An 18,046-nucleotide genomic window follows, 5' to 3' on the forward strand; every position below is an offset into this window, starting at 1 on the left:
ATGCTGCTGGTGCTTGTGAGGAGCCTCACTAAGGTTTGGGATGATGTGACAAGGTTGTTCTCTGTGCTTTCTTTTATATCATACAACTCGGTGCTTTCTTTAATATCATACCTTGGTGTGCAGCCATATTATCTTTTCCATTGCAGAGATGGGCACTGTTTTCATTACTCCTGTGATTAGCTGGCGGCCTGCATTTGGACCTTGGACCTCTCTTGAAGAATGGCGAAATAAAAGATCCTGCATCAATCAGAAAAAAGATGAAGAGACTGCCATCCCATCTATTGCTTGCTAATCTCCAGGAATTAACAAGAAACAGACTAAAGAGACAAAGTCTGAACCATCTTGTAAAGGCGACCCAGTGACACTTTACGAGAGTCCTGCTCCCCCCACAACAACAGGTGGAATCCCTACAGGACTATGAGGAGTGGCAGTCAGAGGAGCTGAACATAGTCCTAAATGTTCCTGGAGTAGGCAGGAAGGATTGCCACATTGATGCAGAACTGAGGAACTTGTCCCTTGAGTTGCTGGACAGAGACTATCCACGTGACAGATGGACCCATGTCTGCACAGATGGCTCTGCTGAGAATGCTGTAAAAAAATGGTGGCAGTGGCTTTCTCCTTGGATTACCAGATAGCAGCCATTTCACAAAGTCCATCCACACAGGTCAGTTGTCCACAAACTACAGAGCAGAAGCTGTGCACGGCTTCCTACCGCACATACTCTTGAATTCCAGAGAAAAGCTGCCTACGCACACAGTCATCCTGACAGACAGCAAATCAGTGCTGCAAAGTCTCCTTGCAGGAGAAGAAAGCCAGATCCTACAAGACATCAGGCAGGCACTGGGAACACGGAACCAGAGGACAGTGCTGACCCTCCAGTGGACCCCATTGCACTGTGGAGTCAGTGGAAATGAGGAGGCTGACAGGCTCTCAAAGGTGGGCAGCAGAAAGGAACAGACTGTCTATCAGATGGTCTCCTATTGAGAGCACGAGCAATCCTGAAGAGCCAGTTCAGAGAGCAGTGGAGAAACAAACACCAATCTGGATTGGAGGAGGATGCTGTCTGGAATTTAAACAGAGCACAGCAAGTAGTCCTCTTCCAACAGAACTGGACATTGTAGGCTCCTTTCCCACTTCTACAGACTGAGACTGCCCCCTATGGATGAATGCCCATGTGGCACTGTTTTCCAGACACCAGAGCATTTGCGACAGTTCTGCCCGACTTATGGTGCACTGAGGAGGGATGCTGGCCCTGTGTGGTGGACTCCAAGAGAAGCTCTGGGGACCACCTGCTGCACTGCGGAGAACAGTGTACTTCGCGCTGCAGACCGGATTGACCATGTGACAGCATGACCTGGGAAATGCAGAAGAAAATATCTTGGTGTCTGTCAGGCCTGTGAGATATACACACCTGCAGTGTTGGTCAGGAAATTGGAGCAACACCCCTAAGGATACACAATGTGGATGCTGCAAGACTGGTTCCAGTCTTCCCATTTGAATTCATAGCACAGTGAACCGTGGGGAGGAGGCAGTTGTGGGCCCCAGACTCCTGTGATGTAATCCTCTGATGGAGTTGGAATCCATGTCTCCCAGCAGTTCTCAGCACTTACACTATCATTTTAGTCTTGCTGTTTTCTCCGTTTCTTCTGTTTTTATCATTATTTTTTGTATTTTGTCTTTCATAGTACCTTTATATTAAACTTTATGGTTGTATTAAATTGATCTGATAATCATTTCCTTCTTTAAAAAAACAACAAAAAATTGACCAGCTGCTGTAACAAAGGGGTTTGTGTCATGCACTATGACAGGGAGGACACAAGCTCAGCTCCATCAGAAGCAATTATTGTGAGATTTTTGGGGCCAGTTGCTGGCTCCTGACCAGACTCTAGTAAGCTATAGGTTCACATGGGAAGACCTGGACCACACCTCAATGTTGAGCATCATCCACTTTATGATTGTGTTTAGGAATGTTGCTCAAGGTGTCTTCTCTCTCCGACCTTGATGGGATATATCATAAAAGGAAGCATAAAGTCCCAAATCTAAAATAAAATATTTTGTAGCAGCGTCATTTTATTTATACAAAAATAGAAAAAGAAAAACAACAAAAAAAAACAACCACCCAGAACCCCAATTTTTTTGTAGACTTTCATGCTGTGCTGTCATGGTGAACTCCGTTTTGATTTCTCATCTTTGTTTCCATGGTGAGCTTCTGTTAAGGTGTTTGGTGTCAGCAGATTCATGGGGACTGTCATTGGAAGGACATAGTGGTGATCTCAGTTCCAGAGGATGCGCATTGTCTGGCTTTGCAAAGAAGCAGTAATTGTTGTCAGTAAGGGCCTTTGTTGATAGTGTCCTAGGTGTGTTGAGTTGGAATAAGCACTGCTGAACACTCCCCATGTGACTGGGGAGTGGTGCAGAGTCCCTTGTGGTATGAGGCCTGATGGTGATCTGACAGTGTTGAACCTGGGTGTGGCTGTGCAGGGCATTCAGGATGAGGGGAACAGCATGGATGAAGAAGCACTTGTGTCTGTTTTCTTTTTGTCTTATATCAAGTAGTTAAAACATTTTTTTTCTAAAGTTGTTACAGAGTATGCATGTGATTGTAGTCCAGGTTTCAACTGATGCAACTTGCACCTTTATCACGTCGTACCCCATTTCACACACCCAACATGCAGAACACAGAAACACAATGGCACACTACAGCACAGCTCCATGTTTGTCACAACCTGGTGAATCACCACTTCCTCCTGCAGCCAGCCACTCCAACACACCCGACCCCTTGACATTGTTTGACTTTTATTGCACAAATGTTGAGAGTGGTAAGGGGTACACAGCTGCTACAGGAGGGTGAAAACAAGTACATCCCATGAAAAGGCAGATAAGAAGAGAATACAGATAGCTTTTATTCTTTTCTTTGTCAGGCATTTAAATTCATTTTGAACAAATAAAAGTGTCACTTGTAGTGAAAGGGTAAAAGAGGGAGGGGGTGGAGGGGGAGGGAGCGTCATCTTAAACATGAAACTGGCAGGATAATTTTACGAATGCTTAGACCTTTTAGCTTCATTTTTTCCTTGATGAAATCCATCTACCTATGTTTTGACTAAAGCAGGCAGGCACTCACACCCCTCGAATAAAGCTTAACTGTGATTCATTCCAGTGGGTAACCACTATTCATGAATGGAATAAGATTTCTACAGTTGCCCGAGTAATCTGGAAGGCAGAAATATGGACAAGGTTAAAACATATGAATAAGCTGACTTCTGCCTGTGTACAACTCTTACATTAAGTGTATTTTATCTATATGTCACCATTATTTTTGCTGCTGGCAGACAATACTGAATGGGTGCTTACAAAGAATAAAGCAGCAGCTATTTTGATACATACACAGACCACTTAAATGATTACACTATAACATAAACCTGGGGCAAATAAAAAAGATCCTTGAAAACTGTCATCTGCAGCTGGGTCAAGTAAAGCAGACTTTTTCTCTTTTTTGGACACAAACAACAACTGAAAAGAAGAACCACTAACACAGGAAAGGAGCAACACAGATCCTCACGCTCTACACCAGCTTGTGAAACACAATGTAACTACTAGCTTCCTGAAGAGTAGGAGGCATCATTCGTTTTTCATGTGACACTGACGCCTTGAATAGCCAGTCAAAACAGATGGCATTTCTTGGAGACCCCTCAACAACTTGCAAACAATGGATTGTCTTGCTTGTTTTCAGTCATTGTGGAGAAGCACCTGTGGTTTCTTTGTCAGAACATACTGCTTCATCCTGAGGTTCTCTGAATAACCAGACACATAAGACCTGTGCAAGGGGCATGTCGGTAACCCATCTGTATGATACTCTTGTGTATAAACCAAAAATGATGGAGAAAAAAGAACAAACAACTGTCGGGAGAGATTATCTGTACAGTGAGGGAAAAAAACGAAAACAAAGAGAACAATATCATGTGGTGGCCAAGGTCAAGATACAGAATCCATATAAAGCATACACATTATACCTGTGAAGAACTGCTAGAGGCAGGATGAGAGGTGAAAGATAACAACCAGAGGAGGCTAGGACCACCACAGCACAAGGTAACAGCACTGCCTGTCAGCTGGAAAATGTCAGAATAAGTCACATACATGGCCACAGATCATCCAGCTCACAGAACCATCAACCAAAATCATTGTCACATGAAGACCGCTTGATGTCAACCTAAATCACTGTCACATGAAAACCACCTGATGATCTGTTGGAGTCCACAGGAGCAGCGACACAGACAAAATCATTTCACACAGTAACTGAAACGAAAAAAGTACAGTTCACAGGTTCATACAGAACAGGGACCATCTCTGAACACTGGATACCCATTTGAAAATGCTTTGACAGAAGAACACGTTGACAGTACTTGTGTACTTCATAAAGTATGCAAATGCATGCAGAACGAAATGCATATGGTTGACCCCACAGACCACTTGATACACATTTTCTACAACAAAGGTGGCAGTGTGGCTGTGAAGCAGCAAACTGGATCTGGTCCAGCTGCTTTGTGGAGGTCCATGGCACTGTCCACCAGGGTATCTCTTTCCTGCTCAGCACAGACATGCACTGTCATCAAGAACTTCTCAGCTGTTATGTCCTGCCCCGACAAATGCAGACTTTACAATCCACCCTGGCAGTCTGAATTTTTCTGGAAAAGCAGCCTGCAGTCTGTGCACTGATATGAAGCTGGGTCAAATGCATGCAGTCCAGCACTGCAGAGGATCCGACCATGGCTACACCCTGAATTATTATCAACAATTCACTGCTGCCACTTTCCCTTCTGCACTGGGTTAATCTTTTGTCTATGCTTCACATTTAACCACACACAATCTGCATGCTCTGTTCTCTATTCTGAACTTGACAAACCACTTCTTCAATGGCCACATCTAAGCCAGAATGATCACTGGTTATTTTTCTCAGCAAAAACCCTCTAGCGAAAACACTGTGGGAGAAACCAGAACATTTCAGTCATACCACTGGTGTGAAAAGAGCAGATCATTTCACCCTAACAGAAGACCTTCAGCCTGTTCTGTCTATCCTCATCCTGGTTCTTCCACCACCTATGGCTGAAGCACTCCCCAAAGGCATGGCACACCTCCGTAACCACTGTCCACAGGCAGCAGCATGACCTGATGATGACAGTGACCCTACAGTCTCTGGAGCAGGTAAGGCTACAAGTCTGCATCTCCATGACCCAACAACCCTCACCCCCAACGCCACCAGCCCGTGACTGGCTGAGAATTCCCCGCTGAAAGAGCCAACAAGGACAGTGTGGTCTCCAGCATCTGTCAGTCAGTTCTTGGTGCTGCTACTTTGTCTCCATGCTGAATGTCCAGTGACCCGGCAGCCCTGAAGGGGTTAATGCCAGGTGGGGAGGGGGGTGGGGGTGGGGGGTGTGCTGAGGGGGGGGGAGGGTGTGTGTGGGGGCGGTGGTGGAATACAGACTGAGAGTTCAAAGTGACATGTGCGTCACCAATTGTCTTCTAACCTAAGTCAAGCATAGCAATGGACCAGTATGATAAAAACATGTATGAATTTGTCATATACATGTCAAAGATGGCAGCAAAAGTAGAAAAGACATTCTATTTCATACAGAAATGATTGACTGGTCGTTCTTGACTGTCAATGGTCTAGCATGTAACAGAAAAATCAAAAAACAAAAAAAAACCCAAAAAACAAAACACAACATTTTAAAGAACTTGACAACAAACACTAAACACATGCTAACAATGAAATCTGACCTGTACAATATTTCATATCAGAACATACTTGGTACATTATCCATAGACACTTAAAAACTATGTACAGTCTAAAAATAAAGCTTTCCATTTGCAACATGAATGGCAGAGTCTGATGAGGTGGGCACAGTAATGTTTCAGGATTATGTCTAAGTGTTCAGGGGGGAGGACTTGTACAGCAGATACAATGCTTTCTTGACTAGTCGTATTGATCAGCCTGACAATGATGAAACTAATATTACTGATCAGTCTGACAATGACGAAAGCACCAATCTTAACACTGCTTTTACAAAAGACAAAGGGGTAATGGTTGGGAGGCAGATGTCTGAGCTGGCTCTCAAACCCTTGACCCTCTCTCCAAAACTTGCCTCCAGCAGCTGAACCACTGCTGTCCACCACCTCTGTGAAAGGACACTGTGAGACAACAGGGGAAACCTGGGTCTCTCCACTTGCTACAGTTTCAGCCTTCACCAGGTAACTGCCTGGTTCCCCGGCTGGGAGCTGAAAGTCAAGGCACCTGGGACAGCCAGGGGCATGTTGAGCATTCCTCGTCCACTGCCGGTCACAGGTTGGTGACTGGCCACAAGTGACAGCTTCAACTGTCAAACATCCTCAACATGTGTCCAAGGAGAGAGGGGTAAAAAGGGATGGATGAGGGGAAATGGAGTTGATACAGCAGACAGTTACATGACAGCACACAAGCGATTTGAGCCCAGCCAAGAAATACTGACGCTGAAACAGATACGCTGTCTCACATAGTGACTCACTGTTGTGCTCTGGTTCATTTCAGAGAAGCCGGCAGCTGCCTGGCCTTTGCGCACTGTGTCACAGTGGTTCAGGACACAGAACCCCACATGCAAATGACCACCAGAATGCAATGGGTGAACATTTTTTTTCTTCTTGTACATAATTCACACACAACTTGGAAAAAAAGAGCAACCAGAACTAACAACTCTTATATACTGAAACTGTATGTAATATAAAGCATTTTTTCTCCTGGTATGGCATACCTCAAAAATAAATTGAAATTACTCAAAAATAAATTGAAATTACTTTCTTTTTTTTTTTTGTTTGTTGCAAACTGTTGCTGTTATCTGAATTTTTTTTAAATATTATACATATTTTGCAGTATGCAAACACTAACAGACAAGACACACTTTTGCTGGATAAATCAAAGTTTGTGTATACATGTATATCTACAGAAATATTTCAGTCAAAATAGATCTCTGTCCAACGTCTGACCACAGGTCATACCCAAGTGTAAGGATGCACACAACTGTACACAACTGCACGGGCATGGCTTGTTGATGGGCATCACAGCAATGACATAAAAACACTTAGTCCTCAACAGTTGTGAAGTTATCTTTATCTACGTCTCCTTAGCTTCTCTTCAACACTTCTCTTTCAACATGACAGAAATCTGATTGCAATGTCCTTCATTACATACACTGCTCTGGTGATGGTCAGTGTATCAAAATATCAAAGTCATCAGTGTAACTTTAAAAAAAAATTGTTTAACAATCTGTCACACATTCTGACATATAAATACTTCTACTAGTATTCATTATCAAGAAAGAGAGACAAACATACACATACACACACTAAAAAAAAAAAAAAAAAGACAAAGGGGAACAGGGGGTCGTTCTGAAATCCATCGACTGATGCAATAAAACGTACATCTCTTCTGACAAAGGGAAAAAGAGTCGATCAGACACAGCATGATGAAAAACAAAGCTGTCCAATGTCCAATATTTGCAACATGACATAAATGTTCCATCACAGCTCTTACACAGACATCGGCCAATATGTTCTAGTGTCTGTGCCAGCAGCTAACACTATCAAACACTTGATGGACGCTAACAAGCACACTGGTTCATCGTTGAAGAAAAAAAAATTCAACATCCTCTCAAGTGCACATTCAGTCCATCGATCAATAATTATAATAATAATAACAATAAAAAAAACCCAAGAAAAAAACCAAAAAAACAAAACCCAAGCGAACAATGGGGGAGAGTGTGGGGAAGGTTGAGGGTGGGGATCATGTACTGTAAGTCCATTAAGGTAATCACAGGCTTCATCCAGGTTTAACAACCCTGCACCCACCTACCAATATGGGAACCTGGAGGGGGAGAGAGAGGGTATCTATCAGATAAATTCACAAAACAAAAGATGCACACAGGCAGATCAATACAAAGGAGAGTTCACTAAGCAGAAGAGAAAGGTGTCTTAACCAAGTGAACAATGGCAGCAAAGACTGAGAGGAAAAGAAAATTATCAAAGAAAAGCAAACAAGACTTGAACGATGAAAGACAACAACAACAATAATCCACATCAAGACTGATTCAGTTTATGGTCATCTTGTGACATGCTCACCCAACACAATGCCAAAAGATGATGAGAGAGTGAGGAGGGGATGGGGTGTGTTAGATGAGGGGAGGAACCAAATCATAGTGAAATAAACACCACCTCAACACCACAATCAGAATGGCCACTTTTTTTTTCTATGACAAAATCCATAACACTTTCAGCTTATATCCAAAAAAAAAAAGAAAAAAAAAGAGCAAGTTTGAGACAGATAAACAAATTAATGGCGACAGTGGATGAATTCAACATGATGGCAATAACAATATTCATGGATGATAGCAATGCAATAACACCAATGACTTTGCCGAGGACAGATCTTTATAACCAACAATGAAAACCCCAGTCTGCAGCTGCAGTGAACAATGTTAATCTTTTGTTCAACAGAACAGTATCAACTTATCTCTTGTGCTGAAGGGAAGACACGTGTCCTCCCCAATAGCCCACCCATCCCTCATGCCTGCACTGGCTTCTACTTCACTCTCCATCTCTGGCAATGTTTCCATCCCTCCTTTCATGCTGGAGAAATCTCTCCATTTCCATGTGAGCTTTCAATGATAACTTTCCATATCTGTCAGCAGTGCATTTCAAAATTCAGTAAGACAGTATACCCAGTTTAATTTGAAATGTCTGAACAAAGTATTCAACATACTTGTGTTTAAATTCTTAATGTCAGTGTACTGGGTATTGAACAACAGTGAACATGATGGTAAATGCATTTTTCAGTTTTTTAGACGAGGATGCATGCTGCAATAGAAAATTTTGTCGTCTTGCCTCTGGTGACTGACTGATTCAGGTTCTGAAAGAGGGGCTGCTCCTGACACCAACCTATGAGAGTCAGGTGGGCACAGTTTGTGATACGGGAATGTGTGCTATTCATGTTACAAACATCTATGTGTATACTGTCCGCAATACCAAGCTATCATTTGCTCTTGATTTTAACTGGTCATAGGAAAATGTACTAACATGATATTGACCAATCATTATGAAATATGTGCCACCTGTGTTATCACCCTACCACAATCTGTACTATATTCTCTTTGATGCACTGGGTGTGATATTACAATATTGCTTAATCTGGTCATTGGCTCACTCTGTGTGCAGAAACATTTGTCACTGACTTTGAGAAATAATGTGCAGATGGCAGGACGTAATTTTGAGGCATTCAACTATCCTTGCTTATGATCAAAATGCAGTGTCATCCAAACTCCTGCAGCCTCTTGGCTGGATCCAACCTGTTACAGGCAGTGTCACCCATTTTGGCACAGAAAGCAATTGCACGGGGATGAAAACTTCCAACCATTTCTTCATGTCACTTAAGTCTAGCCTGAAACCTACACAATGTGATGATTTCAATAAAACTATTTTCAAGAGAGAGTGCTGGTGAAATCAATCTTTTGCACTGTGGATGACCATTACCACCCAACTCAACCTCTGACTCCATCCTGTCAGTCATGACCAGTTAAACAGCTCAGGTCTTTGTCATCACTGCTTCACACATAAGCCCACAAAACACAGCAGCTCCTGTGGCAAAACATGCCTGTGTTTGTACAACACACTGACCTGCAATGCCACTGTGACCAGTCACAGTTTAAAAACCTGATATCTATCCAAATGAAGAACAAAGATGAAGACGTCACCCGACACCTAACATGTATGAAAGAAAGAAGAATGAATCAACAGATAAAGACCCCTCACTCTGAAACCAGATCAAATGAACCATCAGTTTAGAAACCCCCCCAGAAACAGCAAGGCCCATTAACAGTCCCAGAAGGACACGAAATGAGCGCGAGTCAAAAGTCCATCCCAATATTCTCATACATGAAAGCCATGTATTCACATTGAATAATCAAACACAAAATTAAAATGCCAAACAATATATAATGTATTCACACATGATAAAACTGCTATGTCATAACAATTTCAACTCAATACACACAAGTACAAACACTACAGAAATATATATAGTAATATAGAAGATCCAACTCTTCACATGATTCTCTGAGGTTTATGTTAACACCCGCCTCTCCCACCTTTTCACTCCAATGACAGACATAAAACCTTTAGGATGTAAGAACACTGCACATGTTTGCTGACAAAGAATGTGCCCATCAGTCTCTTTCCTATTTCAGTACCCCTCTCAAACAAAGACTTGGTCAGCAATTCTTGAACATTTCAACTGGTGACAACAGATGTAGCGTTCATTTTGCACAGAAACAAAGTCTCTTCTGAACACAAGGTGTGTGTGCAGCAAGCTTTATAGCTCATGGTGTCTGTAGGTCCAGAAGTTGATGTTGTTTAACTAACCATGGTAAACACAGTAAGGTCAAACCCTACATATCCTCTCTTGTCACTGTCCATTTCCCACAGTCACTAATTTTCCTTTATTTTCCAGAGACAATAGTGTTTAGTCAGCAAGAATGGTGAACACTATTCACTGTTTTTCTGATGGGTGTCTCTTCCTGCAAGGCAAAACCAAGCAGCAGTGACACTGACCAGATCAGCACAAAAATCATGTGCCTGTACAATCAATGTGTTAGGTCTAGGTGTGGGTGGGGGTGTTGTAAGCTGTGGACAGGAGACATGAACTGCATGGTGGTCTTGCTTCCCTCCCTAACATCTGATCACCACTATCCTGTTCTTTACACACTTGACCATCTTGGCAAACCCAGCTCATCACATGCATGCATGCCAGCCACTAGCCCAGACAAAAACATGAAGTGAGACACGGACAATGTGGGCAGACGTCCCACTCCACAGACACAGCCAGGCCAAACAAAAGTCCCTGGATGGTTTCCCCTGTTGCCCAGCAACCAGGAAATCACCGCGTTTGTGAAACAACTGCGTAGACATAAAACTGTGGTTATATGAAGGACAAAAAAAAAAGAAAAGAAAAGAAAAAAAAGGTGTGGCAAAGGATGGCGCTGACTGGCTGACTAGCAGGTCCTGCGCAAGGAGGTGACCAGCGGACAGACAGCCTAGGCCTCTGTGTCGTCCCCTTCATGTCCCTTCAGCCGTAGGCGGGCAAAGTCCTCAAAGATGAAGTCATCATCCTTGTCCGCGTAGAATGGCTCCCCACTGAAACAAGTCCACACACCAGGTTGCTGTAGCACCAGTTTCTGTGCAGTCCCCATCCCCCCCTTTTCCCCTAGTGATCCTGGGAACCCTGCAAGGTGTTGTCTGATGAACCCACCTATTTGTCTGGTCACTGCTCCATCCCCTGCTTTCCCTGCTACCTGAATATCCCCTCTTCTAAACCCTCCCCCAGTCTTAAAAAAAAAAAGAAATGTCACAGCCACCCTCTTCCTTTATGTTCAGCTCTGTCCCTCTACCTTTCAGTATCTTTGCATTTTCCCCCAACATCCATCCCTTCTGGCTTGACTTATACAAAGAGGACAAAAAACACTTTTTTTCACTTTCTTTTAACATTATCACATTTTAAACATGCTGTTCACAAATAAGTTTTGTGGTATTTTTACAAGGTCATTCACTGAGACATGCAGTGTGTGTGTGATTCACTATCTCTGACTGGTTTGCTGAAATCTGGCACCAGTATCATGACACAATCTAAAATGAACATTGACAGCAAAGATAATTTTGAGCGTCACAAACTTACACAGAGACATGGGGATCATACTAGAGCAATTTTACTCAACTATCCCCTTAACACACCCCATGAAATGGCCACAGCCACTGGGGGATCCTTGGGGTAATTCGGATAGGTCCACCTGTATTGACTTCACATGAAAACATCTATTTTTCATTTGTACTTTCACTTCCTCAAATAGCAACATTCTAGATATTTAAAGAATTTTAAAGAAGAGAATAGTTGCTTTTTTTCTGTTCATGGTGGTGGTGGTGGTAATAATAATAATATAAATAAATAAACATTTTTTCGTTCTTTTTTTCCTATCTTTTTTGTTTTTGGTTTTGTTTTCACTGTATCAGTGACAACAATTTTGTCAAAGTCCAAGAATCTGACACAATTCAAGTAATCATTCTTAAAAAAAAAAAAAGCCAGGCAGCCAAACCTCAGGAAAGAACTAACACAGCTGATGTTTGTGCCCACACAGTTGTGGGATCCTGAGTGTTGAAAAGCAAGGAAGTGAAATAAAGCTTTCCACCAATGTTACACATTTAAGTGGACAAACATGATGCAACACAAGTGTTTCTAGACATAATCTTTGGCTTTATTTTCAAAGGCATGGAATAGATTTAATTTTTTTAAATATCAAGCTGGAAAATGTGAATACATACAAAACACAGAATTTACAATCACTGTTTTCATATATGTGTTTTAAAACTGATTAAATATGAGGGATGCTTTCATATACTAAATGCCTGTGAAAGGTCTTTTGTTAAAGGGTATATAAAAGAAAGGAAATGAGAGAGAGAGATAGAGAGAGCGAGAGAGAAAGAGAGAGAGATGTGGAAGCAAAGTTTATAGGACAAAACTCAATGGTACCATTATGGGAAACAAATCCAGTCTCGATAATATCAAAAATCAAACAGAAAACAAACAATGCATAAAACAACACAATTTAAGAAAAAATCCAAAACAAGCAAATTAATCAAAGCCAAGACCAAGCCAAACACTTGATGAAGAAACAAAAGGAAATGGTTTCAATGCTGAATATAACTCAAATCCATCATACTTTCCCATCCTTGATGAGTTGTTTCTCTAAACACTAGAGCTGTCAGTGATAAGAGAGAGAGAGTCAACATCAGATCATTCAAATTTTATAAACTTTTTTTTTTTTTTTTTTTTTGCCGCCCCATTCTGCACCATTTTAGTGGCATTACTCCCACGCCGCTCATTTGGTGCCTGTTCTGATTCAACGTACTTTGGACACCACGTACTAAGCCCTCTACTAAACGACAATAGTGGCTTAGTTGCGGAGCCAGACTGAGTGAGCGTCCCTTCCAGAGTGGAGACTGCCACCATTTCCCTCGAACAACAGCCCCCTATGAATCTGCCGACACTGAAGACATTGACAGGACTCACCCCAAGCACAGAAGTGGAGGGGTATCGAAACTGAGGTCACCATGAGAGCAGGGCATGAAAGGCCACACACTTTGAGACTGTTTTGTTTATATTGATGATGATGAAAGCGGAGGAGGATGACAATGACAATATTGCTATGGAGGTCCATTTTGATTTGGGACTGCATGACAAGCCTGTACTATACGCTTCCTGTCATAATGATATCCCAGCGCTAACCAGGCCCGAGAGATACAGACATTTGCATTGTTGGTCAGGTAATTAGAGCAACACACAAGATGCATCCTTGAAGTGGATGACAATTGTCTGTGTGGTCCCAGTCTCCCCATTTAAGCCCACAGCACACTCAACTCTGGGTAGGAGCCGGCCACGGGCTGAAAAACCCACCTCAGCTGGGATATGAACCTGCGTCCTCGCAGCCGTCAGTCCGCGACACTAACCACTTCACCACTGCGGCTGATTAAACTGAACTTAATGAACAGACATGCATGTTTATATATTTATTTGTGCCACAAGAAATTCAATGGTTCAGTGATAAAGCTCTTGCACATTAAGATGGAAAGAAGCAATGGCAATTTTTAATGTGGAAACATGGGAATTTTAACTCAAAACTTTTGTATGCAAGCATGGAGCTCAGCCAAGTGAGTTATCCAAGTGCCATCACATTTCCAATATTTGAAGGCTACACTGCTGTCAGTGAGTCATCACTCTGGTAAACTGCTATTACACTGGCACATATGGCAGATATGCAGAAAGTAGTATGCATGACCATGTTTCTTCTTTTCCCACCATTTCCCACCGTGAGCGTCCTTCCCTATTTTTCAGTGTAGATGTGATGTAATGGGGGTAATGGATAACTCTTTGTCACAACAGATTTCTCTGTGTGAACCATCTCCAAGTCAGATACATGAAAAAACAGAAAAGAAAGAAAAACAACAACAAAACCTCCCAAATGGAATAAATCTACGCAAATGTAAACTATGTCTATCAGATACACAGAACAAAAGACAGAATAAATGTGCATGAATATATGTCTATTAGATACACAGATAAACACAATAAAACATGGAGTATATGTGCATGAATGCATATCCTTAGTCTGATATTATCAGACACAAAAATATAATGCAGCAAAGAAATTGTACATAAAAGTCTTATATAGACAAACATACATTTTTTCCCTTTCAACTGAAATCAGTTGAAAATAGTGGGGGAAGGAAGTGAGGGGTGGTGGTGGAGGTACGACAGCTGGGAACAAGAGTGGAAGTGAGAAAAAAGGTGAAGGGTGACTGAATAACATCATCAAGGGTGGTAGAGGGGAGGTGGAGGAGGGGGAGCTCAAAGACAGAGGGAAAGAGACTGTTTTCTGAAAGGGTGAATACAAAAGAAAAAAAAAGAAATAAAGAGGGCAAGGAAGAGACACGGAAGATAGAGAATATTTTCAAAAGCATGAATATGATAAAGACTGAAAAACAGCACATTATGTGAGAAGGACAGAAGTTGAAAGAGAGAGAGAACGGGAGGAGGGAGAGAGAAACAGAGGGAGGGAGGGAGAGGAGAGGGGGTGGGGTGGGGAGGAGAAATGGGAAGGGAGCGGACAGAGAGAGCAAGAGAGAGAAAATGTAACAGGAGGGTGAGATGAAGGAAGAGATGGAAGAAAGGAAAGAGAGAAAGACAGAGAGGGTGAGGGTAAGATGATTATGAAACAACTGCCTGTATCCTGAAACCAGTAACAACAGGAAAGAGATATATTATCTAACTATATACACCAGTCTTTGTCTCACTTCCTGATGTCTACAGAAGACACACAGGAAGATTAAATACAAATTAAAACAAAATACCTCTCACTTTTTGTAGCAACTTTCTTTGATCTACACAATGGAGAAGCAAAAGAGTCCAATTATGATAGATGGAAAATACAGATGTGGACAATAACTACTAACATGATTTTGTATTACAGCAATCAATAACTTCAACCAGACGGACCACAGAATCTTTGTAAAAATCTGATTGTCTGCACATATTGTGCACACATAAAAAGGGGGCTTAGGTGCTAGCAGGTCTGCACCCATGTGGACTAGAAAAGTCTCTACCATTTACCCACCTGGTACTAACACCGGGATCAAACTCAGGATCCTAAGATTGATAGTCCAGTGCTCTAACTGCTCTGCTGTTCCATCTGTCACCTTCCAGTACTCAACTAGTTGCTCCACAACCTCACCTGTCACCCTTTTCAGATAGGTTTTTGCCAGAACCCTGAATCTAACAAGGGTGAATTCAACTCAGCATGAACAGGATTACCCCTGTTTTAAACTGACCTTCAATGTTGCTTCATCCAGTCAGTGACGATCTTCAAAACAAAACTCAGAATACCACTATGTCATGGGCTGCTAAACTAACCTCACTGCCTGCATGTATTCCCTTGTTGGGTACCACTGCTATAAATAATAACTGTGCTTTTTGGACATCTTGCACAGATGATTCTCTTCTCTCTTTTGGGTATGTTACTGTTCTCTTGTGTTTATGTTATATCCTTTTTTCACCTCCAGGTTTAACCACCTGGATGTTATCAACAAACTGACCCAATCACAACACAACACAAAAACAGGTTTTTAAAAAAAAAACCCACGAGTTTCCCTCTTTCACACACGCACACGCACGCACACACACAGCTGACAGAAGTAAACAGCAGGAGGTAAAACTAAAGCAGACAGAAGGTGAACACAGGAGGGGCAGTGGTGCACAGACATACTTTGTGTCGAACTGGATGAGGTTGGTGTCAACAGGGGCGCCCTCCCCAGTGTCAGCTGGCTGCATGCTGGGGGTGCGGGAGGCAGGGGGGCTGTCTGCTGGCTTGGGGTGGGTGAGGGTGAAGGGCAGCTCCACCGCCAGGTCACTGCACAGGTCATCACATTGCCACGGTCATCATGTCACCATCATAGGTCATCACATTGCCACGGTCATCACGTCACCATCATAGGTCATCACATTTCATCACGTCATCATCATAGGTCATCACGTCACAATCAGACGTCATCACGTCACAATCAGAGGTCATCACGTCACCATCATAGGTCATCATGTCACAATCATAGGTCATCACGTCACCATCATAGGTCATCACATTTCATCACGTCATCATCATAGGTCATCACATCACCATCATAGGTCATCACGTCACCATCATAGGTCATCACATTTCATCATGTCACCATCATAGGTCATCACGTCACCATCATAGGCCATCACATTTCATCACATCACCATCATAGGTCATCACATTTCATCATGTCATCATCATAGGTCATCACTTCACCATCATAGGTCATCACATTTCATCATGTCACCATCATAGGTCATCACATTTCATCATGTCACCATCATAGGTCATCACATCACCATCATAGGTCATCACATTTCATCATGTCACCATCATAGGTCATCACATTTCATCATGTCACCATCATAGGTCATCACATTTCATCATGTCACCATCAAAGGTCATCACATTTCATCATGTCACCATCAAAGGTCATCTCATTCCATCACGTCATCATCATAGGTCATCACATTGCCACGGTCATTACATCACCATCACAGGTCATCACATTTCATCATGTCACCATCAAAGGTCATCACATCACCATCAAAGGTCATCACATCACCATCACGTCATCATCATAGGTCATTACATTCCATCATGTCACCATCATAGGTCATCACATCACCATCATAGGTCATCACATTGCCACAGTCATCACATTGCCACAATCACATTGCCACAGTCATCACATCACCATCATAGGTCATCACATCACCATCATAGGTCATCACATTGCCACAATCACATTGCCACAGTCATCACATCACCATCATAGGTCATCACATTTCATCACGTCACCATCATAGGTCACCATGTCACCACCATAGGTCATCATGTCACCATCATAGGTCATCACGTCACCATTATAGGTCATCACATTTCATCACGTCACCATCATAGGTCATCATGTCACCATCATAGGTCATCATATTGCCCAGTCATCATGTCAATGACAGTCTATACTAACTCACCCAGATCCAAATCCGAGGATGAGCTTGACTTTAACTCTATAGGAGACGACAATGCCCAGGTTCTCCTTCTGGCTGTCTTTGGTCATGCTGTCAAACACACACACACACACACACACACAAGTTCGATTACTTTATTCCGCAACTTTCATTATTCACTTCCACTGAAATGCATCCTCACAGTCAAGAGGCGATGATACTCACACAGCAGTCGTCACTGCATCAATATAACATGACACTTTGCAGTAAGAACTAAATAATTAATTTAGTTTATACAAATGCTATGCATTTATGTGACTCATTTATCTACAGTCTGTACAGCAAATATCACTTACCTCATCATTCCGTCATTTCAGAAGTGGTCAGAAGAGATGAAAATTCTGATGAAAAGATTAACGAACATCTCACACACTGACTCTGTAGCAGGCACAATCTTTACAGGTTAATGTTCCCCTTTCCCAATATGTTTTTCGTTTTTCAGTTTCCTGTTTTATATCAATTATTACTCTAAAAAAAATCAAATGATGAGACAGAACTGACAATAGAAGACAGTAAGAATTATGAGATCATGGGTATCTGTAACACTCTCACCCAAAGCAAGGGGGAGAGAGACAGAGAGAGAGAGAGAGAGAGGTAGAGTCAATAACAGAGTCAGGGTAACGAAGAGAGAGAGAGGCAGAGACAGTGACTAAAAGACGCAGAGAGATGGAGAGTGGGGTGGCACAGAGAGACAGGGTGTGGTGCTGTTAACTTTGAACATTGTCATTTTCCTAAAAAAAAACGTTAACTCCACAAAGCGTATGTCTAATTAATGAGCAATCAATGTAGAACTGACCGGCA

General features: G+C 42.3%; 1 protein-coding gene across 7 annotated transcripts in view; it reads right to left on the reverse strand.

Moving 5' to 3' along the window:
* Nucleotides 1-2,783: 2,783 nt before the first annotated feature.
* LOC143289072 (beta-arrestin-1-like) overlaps nucleotides 2,784-18,046 on the reverse strand; it is a 170,122-nt gene continuing 154,859 nt past the window's right edge. For all 7 annotated transcript variants that reach the window (XM_076597898.1, XM_076597904.1, XM_076597903.1 and 4 more), the window contains 3 exons: nucleotides 17,210-17,296; nucleotides 15,888-16,031; nucleotides 2,784-11,211 (listed from right to left, as the gene is read on the reverse strand). In XM_076597898.1, coding sequence (XP_076454013.1) covers nucleotides 11,112-11,211; nucleotides 15,888-16,031; nucleotides 17,210-17,296 — 331 coding nt within the window. In that variant the 3' untranslated portion in view covers nucleotides 2,784-11,111. The remainder of the gene's footprint in view (nucleotides 11,212-15,887; nucleotides 16,032-17,209; nucleotides 17,297-18,046) is intronic.

The sequence above is a fragment of the Babylonia areolata genome, chromosome 13, assembly GCF_041734735.1.
Source record: "Babylonia areolata isolate BAREFJ2019XMU chromosome 13, ASM4173473v1, whole genome shotgun sequence".
Lineage (NCBI taxonomy): Eukaryota > Metazoa > Mollusca > Gastropoda > Neogastropoda > Buccinidae > Babylonia > Babylonia areolata.